General features: G+C 46.5%; 1 gene segment (V, D, J or C); it reads left to right on the top strand.

Annotated features, from left to right (window-relative positions):
- Positions 1-6028: 6028 nt before the first annotated feature.
- Positions 6029-6474, top strand: LOC130030120 (Ig heavy chain V region PJ14-like; the record flags this gene model as incomplete). The annotated part of the segment is given in 2 exon segments: positions 6029-6095; positions 6176-6474. Coding segments are annotated over 2 exon segments (366 nt in total), but the record flags the coding sequence as incomplete, so codon positions are not given.
- Positions 6475-7289: the final 815 nt, after the last annotated feature.

The following is a 7289-nucleotide window of genomic DNA, read 5'->3' as shown; positions in this document are numbered from 1 at the left end:
AGGATGAAAACATCTGAAATATGGTCGTGGGAACGTGTAATGATGGTGGCTTTGGTGTTTGAATATTTGCTCGAGCGGGCCCAGTAACGTCTCCATTGGAGACTTTGTTGTTACTGTGTCTGGCATATCGAATACTCTCAGTAGCTTGCCGGGCTCTCCGAGAGGGGCGGAGGAATCGAACTCGGGTCGGCCATAGTTGGCCGCTTGTAAGGCGAACGGGTACATGTAATCAAATATTGTGAACTATTTTATAAAATTTAAAAAATTAAAATGTGGATTGATATCTAATCTTTACGTTAAAATGACATTATTCAAATATGGACGATATGTGGTTTTGTTTGATTTGGGGAACACAGCTGGAGGTAATCCGTTCACTTCCTGTTGATGTACTGGTTCAATTGTAGTGCTCAGGTATCAATTACTGGTCCTGCAAAATAGACTTGGGACACTCACATACAAAGCATTCCATTGACCCTGAAGAAACCGCTATTAAGGACCAATTAAAAATTTTTTTATAGTCTTAATTTAATTTTTAAGTTGTTCACAATAATGTATTGCATTAACTGTTCCAACACCAATTCCATCATCATTACACATTTCCACTACCATTATTTTGAATTTTTCCACCAGCACCCATACCTACCCCCAAAGCAGGTCCTAAATTATTTATTTTATATTGCTTCCTATGAAATAATTCGCAAAAAAAATGATCCCAAAATATTCCCTTAGAGGAAAGTGTGAAGATTGTTGTATCTCAATCTGGAGCCTTTGTGCGTTTGTATAAGAGATTACTAACATATTGTTACAGGTTGGGCAGGAGAGATAGCACAGTGGTAGGGCATTTGCCTTGCATGCGGCCAGACCGGCAGAGCTGAGATGGATGCCTTTGCCCCTCTCAGAGAGCCCAGCAAGTTACTGAGAGCATCTCGCCCGCACGGCAAAGCCTGATAAGCTACCCGTGGCATTTTTCTATATGCCAAACACAGTAACGTCCAATTCGGGTTGTTAGGCATTCAAATGAATCAATGCTCTTGACCAAGATTGTGTTGACAAGGACACCGACGCCTCCAACACCTCTTTTATCGCATGTTCTGAGGAACAATTCTTCTCCAGTGTCGAAAACGGCATGGTGAGATTCGTGCCTTCTTGTCTCAGTCAGACCAATGATGTCGTACTTGATCATTCGCGCTTGTACCATCAGGTCCTCGATGGATGCATCTGATGCTAGCGTACGTGCATTGAAAGTACAGATGATCATTTTTGTCTTCCTTCGTTGTGGCAGTCTAGGTCGGTCTTGAGATTTTGTCGGCCTCTCCTTTCTCATCCATCTCAGTGCTGCCATGTCGGTGAAGCCTTCAGGGTCAGGTGAATGAGACCAGTTGTAGTTACTGGTTTTGGCATACGAATACACAACGGATAGCTTGCCAGGCTCTTCCGTGCGGGCGGAACACTCTCGGTAGCTTGCCAGTTTTTCCGAGAGGGATAGAGGCTTTTGGGGCGACCTCTAATTACCCTTGTAGGTGTTACCATATTTGGACCCTCTCAAATACGGTATGACAATTCCGGAAGATGGGCATTTAATGTCTTATGATGTGTCACGCGGCCACAAAGTGGCCGCGCGGGTCCGGAAAGTGTCCTGGAGTATGGCGACGGCTGGATAGTGGGAGTAGTGTAGAATGGAACGAACAGGGTGAGAAAATGTCTGAGTTCATCATGTCAACCAAGACCATTCATTGTAACTCACAGTTCCAGAAGGCAGAATCTAAACGATGGACATGGGAGTCTCCCGGTGGACGATTCCACAACGAAATAGACCACATAATATTCAATCATCGGTTTTGCTGACTGATGTCGCTGTTGTCCCAAAATTTCAAACAGGATCGGACCACCTTCTCCTTCATGCAAAATTCTACTTCACAGAGCGGGGAGAAAGGGCTGCAAAGTTCAAAAAGAGAACTCCCAGAATGCCCACCAACTGGGAACTCTTTGGTACTATTGCGGCAACATGGGAAGATTCCATTGTTGACAACATTGATGAGGAATACGATCGACTGGTTCAGCACATCCATGAATGTGCGAGGAACGCCAAGAGAGAGATAGCCACAAAAAATCACCTATCTTCGAAAACTCCTGAGCTAATTCGCCAGCGTGGTGTGGCGCATGCCTCAGGCAACCGCAAGCTAATGTCCGAGCTCGCAAAGCAGTGCAGAGATGCGATCAAGAAAGACCTCAAAGAGAGAAGAGCAGAAGTACTGGTAGATGCGGCAGAAGCCGGGAAAAGTATTCGTAACGCCCGCCTGTCCTTCGCCAACTACAAGAGCAAGATGACTGCCCTCCAATGTCCTGATGGCTCCATCACATCCTCCAGAATGGCAATGGAGAAGATTATCCATGACTTCTACTCAAATCTCTTCGATAGCCATGTCCACTTGCCGTCATACCAAATTCCACAGGATGGATATGTCGTTCCCAACGTTCTCCCTTCCAAAATCCGACACGTCATTTCTTTGGTAAAGAAACAAACAGCACCCGGCCCAGACAAGGTCAGACCTGAACACCTGAAGAACCTGCCGTCAGTACTCATCAATACACTGGCTCGGCTCTTCACTCGCTACCTGTCTGAATGCAAGGTTCCATCCCAATGGAAAACAAGCAGGACCGTCTACTGTTCAAGAAGGGAGACATTGATGACATCGGCAACTATTGCCCGATCTGCCAATTGTCTGTCATCTACAAGTTGTTCACTCGAGTCATCCTAAATAGGATTGGCAGAACACTAGATGAAGGACAACCAAGCGAGCAAGCCAGGTTCCGCAAAGGATTCAGCACCATCGACCATATTCACACGATAACCAAGCTCATTGAGGTTTCTCAGGAGTTCAAGATGCCGCTCTGTTTAACGTTCATTGATTTAAAGAAGGCCTTTGATTCTGTTGATACGGAAGCGGTCATTGAAGCCCTAGCCAATCAGGGCATTCAAGCCCAATACATCAGGATCCTCCGTGAGCTGTATTGCGGATTCACTACCAGGATCTCACCATTCTACCAAGATGTGATCGTTGATGTCAAGAAAGGGGTGCGGCAGGGTGATACCATGTCACCGAAACTCTTCAGTGCCACCCTTGAGAACATCATGCGACGACTGGAATGGGAAGGAATGGGAGTGAAGATAGATGGTCGGCAACTACTCCACCTCCGCTTTGCTGATGACATTGTTTTAATAACACCAAACATCACCCAAGCGGCACAAATGCTGGCCGACTTTGACCGTGAGTGTGGAAAGGTAGGACTACAGCTGAATCTTACGAAGACAATGTTTATGAGAAACAGCCTCGTTCCTGACGCCCCATTCGCTCTCAATGGAATGACCATCTCCCAATGCAACAGCTATGTGTACCTAGGTCGAGAGGTCAATATGACTAATGACCTGGCACCCAAGCTGCGCAGGAGGAAGAGAGCGGCTTGGAACGCCTTCAAGAACGTCGAAGAAATAGCTAAGAGGATGAAGAACCTCCGGCTCCGGGCACATCTCTTTGATTCCACTGTTCTTCCTGCATTAACATATGCCTCAGAGACCCGAGCCCTACGCAAACAAGATGAGAACGCTATTCAGGTGTCCCAAAGAAGAATAGAAAGAGCTATGCTTGGAATATCACGTTTCACTCAAATGAGAGAAAGAATCCGGAGTTCTGACATCCATTGACGATCAAGAATCAGGGACGCTGTCTCATTTGCCAAGGTGTCGAAAATCAGATGGGCTGGTCACGTAATGAGATTTAAAGACGACCGCTGGACTAGAGCTGTTACTGACTGGATTCCACGGGATGTCAAAAGACCGCGTGGCCGCCCACCTACCAGATGGTCAGACTTCTTTGTCAAGATCATGAAGGATCGATTTGAGGCCCTTCATGTTCCCGGAGAGAACAGATGCCATTGGGCTACACTAGCACGTGACAGGGACAAATGGAGACGTTCCTGGCGCCCGCTTGAGCAAATCGAGGACTAACAGGAAGTTATGTGATTAAGTGATTAAACACAGTAACAATTGTCACAATAGAGAGGTTACTGGGCCCGCTCAAGCAAATCGATGCACAACGGGAGGACAGTGACAGTGACAGTGATATAACTGGAGTTAAATTTTTAACTGATGGTGACTTTGGGGTCCAGATGTATCTCTGCAGTTTGTTGTTACTCTCCAAGATTTATTTGTAATCTCCAAATCGTGATCATTAATGAGTTTTCATGTCACAGAGGCAGTTCCTGTGCGTGACTGCCAGGTTCCCGGGAGAACAGAGAGATGGTGCCAGGAGTGTTTCACAATGAGAAAACACAAAATGAATGATTGAGGCTTTCAAGTAATCTCTGATTGGTTTCTTTTATCTCTGATTGGTTTTTTCTAATAAACTCGTAGTGATAGCCCAGGATATTTTATTAGTCAACATCTGTATGAATGAAACAGCCACAAATGAGTCAAGAACCTTTTAACAAAGAAATCCATCTTATTTAATATCCTTAAAACAATTTTTTTAAAAGTTTATAGAATTTTATAAAAGTTTATAAAATTATCAATTAAAGTTGGTGGTTGGATTTAAGATTTAAGAAATTGCCCTTTGCTCTGGTGAAGTAGCTTTAGGAAACGGTCCCATCATTGTGCATCTCCCCATCCATCCGAATATATCTGAGGTACAGGGGTCAAGTTACCCTGAAAACTGCTGTTAATGGTGGAGCTCACAGAGACAGTGCAGGTGGGTCAGAACTCGGAGGATTCACCGTTCTGGGCCTGCAGTTCAGGCACAGGACACCTGGGCACAGAGAGCCATAGCGACTCACATGCTTTACATAAGAGAAGGTTTATTAATCCTATTAGCGCTGTCTGTATGTGAGGTGTAATATTGATCTGTTCAATCCGCATCTTGTCTGAGTTCTTTATATATCTTTCTGTGTTTATTTTAATAGAACTATGTTGAACGTTGAACAGAATTGTTACAATTACTTTGACCCTTAATGCTGACATTTAGAACATGAAATTTAAGAGCATATTTTCTTGTCCCTTATATTGAACTCAAACTCCTGATGCTCCATAGAATCAGGGGTACACTTAGGTGACACAGGCTGAGTCTAGGTTCCATGTATTTGGAGGCAGGGTAGAGCCTCACATGTCACTACTCAGGGCTTTCACACTGTACATTTGATCTTTGCACAAAGACCAAAACTCTGGCCCAATAGATTATGTGCTGAGGACTGTTTACTGGGTCTTTCTAAACACTCAAAAGGTTGTGATTTCTCAGTGATGACCACAAGAACACAGTCATCTTTTGGACACTGAGCTATACACAGGACTGAGCAGGTTTTGGTACTGCTGATCAGGTCAACCATGCCACAAAGTTCATCTAGGCAGAAGTATCTTCCTTATCCTGATACAAATGAATCATCAGACAGAATGTATATCTATAAATACCTGTATACTTACAAATAATTCTGCTACAGGTGAAGGAATGTTCATCCTTGCTAAGTGTCTGAATAAACTCTGTGAAATTTGATTGACCTGGGATTCGACCAAACCAAGTCAGAATTCACTGTGACAATTACATTGTGTGTTTGGTCTCTGATTTTGTATATACAGTAGAAAAGGAGCCACCACAGAGTGACATGGAGGGGCAGGGGTCTGTCTGCAGGGTAGAGGCCCTGAGGGTGCTGGGATTTGTCATTAGGGACCTGAGACACAGGAACTCTCCTCCCAGCTGCCGTTTCCCCCTCAGCAATTTCTGTTTCCTGAGAGCTCCTCAGCACGTTTCCTGTGCTGCAGGAAGAGGCCCAGCTCTGAAAGGGCCCCAGGGACAGGCCTGAGTGCTCTGAGCCACAGTCAGCACCTCCTCCCAGGGAGCCCACACGCCAGCCTCCCCCGGGTTCCCTCCTTTCTCTCCAGAGGCTCCCCCATGCAAATCTGCACTCGGGACCCAGGATTAAAACCTCGTTCACACTCACCCCAACTCAGGCTCCCTCTCCCCCTGACGCAGTGTCTGAGATCATGGACCTCGTGGGCAGGAACGTGCATCAGCGCTGGTTCCTCCTCTTTCTGGTGGCAGCTCCTGGATGTGAGTATCCCCTGGACAGAGGCTCCAAGGTGGGCATGGGGCCTCTGAGCCCATGACTCACTGTGAGTCTCTGTTCCCAGGCGTCCTGTCCCAGATACAGCTGCAGGAGTCGGGACCAAGCCTGGTGACGCCCTCGCAGATGCTGTCCCTCACCTGCTCGGTCTCTGGATTCTCTCTAACCAGCAATGGTGTATACTGGGTCCGCCAGGTCCCTGGAAAGGGGCTGGATTGGATTGGTGCTATATGGGCTAGTGGAATCACAAAGTATAATCCAAGTCTTCAGTCCCGAGTCAGCATCTCCAGGGACACCTCCAAGAACCAAGTTTACCTAAAACTGAGCAACTCGGTAACTGAGGACACCGCCGTGTATTACTGTGCAAGATACACAGTGAGGGCAAGTCCCTGTGAGCCCAGACACAAACCTGCTGAGGGACACAGGGCAGCTGCAGGGGTGACTGTGGCCACCAGGGGGCGCTCTGCTCCAAGTTATCCCAGGCTGTGCCAGGGGCAGGGGGAGAAGGGCCAGTAAGTCACTTTCTTTTTTTTCTTCTTCTTCTGGGTGGGGGGATCATTTTCCTCTGTATTAGAATATTTATACCAACTTAAAAAAATAAGTATATACACTTCAGTCACCACTTCCTCTCCATGGGGACTCTCCTGCTTCTGGTGGGAATAAGTCAACAACTGCACAATTCTGTGTTCCCACCAGCAATGAATGAGAACGTCTGTTACTATGTATCTTTACCAGCATTTGGTGGTGCTGGTTCTCTGAATTTTAACCCTTCTTAAAGGTTGCAGCTCTTTTTGTTTTTCTTTTTGGGTCACACCCCGCAGAGCTCAAGGGTTTCTGCTGGCTCTGTACTCAGGAATTACTCCTGGTGGGTCTTGGGAGACCAGATGGGATGCTGGGAATCGATCCTGGGTCGGCCGTGTGCAAGGCAAACGCCCTACCTGCTGTACTATCACTCCAGCCCCAAGGTTGAAGCTTTCTTTGTTGTTGTTGTTTGTTGTTGTTGTTATTGTTGTTTTTGAGGGAGGAGTTACACCTAGCAGTGCTCTTGCCTCACTCTTGGCGGAGCTCAGTGGGACTCTATCTGGTACTGGGATTGAACCCAGGCCTGCTTTGTGTGACTCAAGTGCCCTGCCCGCTATACTACCTCTCTGGCCCCCAAGTAGCTTGTTGTTTTCATTGCA

Source organism: Sorex fumeus, unplaced genomic scaffold (genome assembly GCF_029834395.1).
Source record: "Sorex fumeus unplaced genomic scaffold, SorFum_2.1 ptg000044l, whole genome shotgun sequence".
In the NCBI taxonomy this organism is placed as follows: Eukaryota; Metazoa; Chordata; class Mammalia; order Eulipotyphla; family Soricidae; genus Sorex; species Sorex fumeus.
This window is presented reverse-complemented; position numbering and strand designations above follow the sequence as displayed.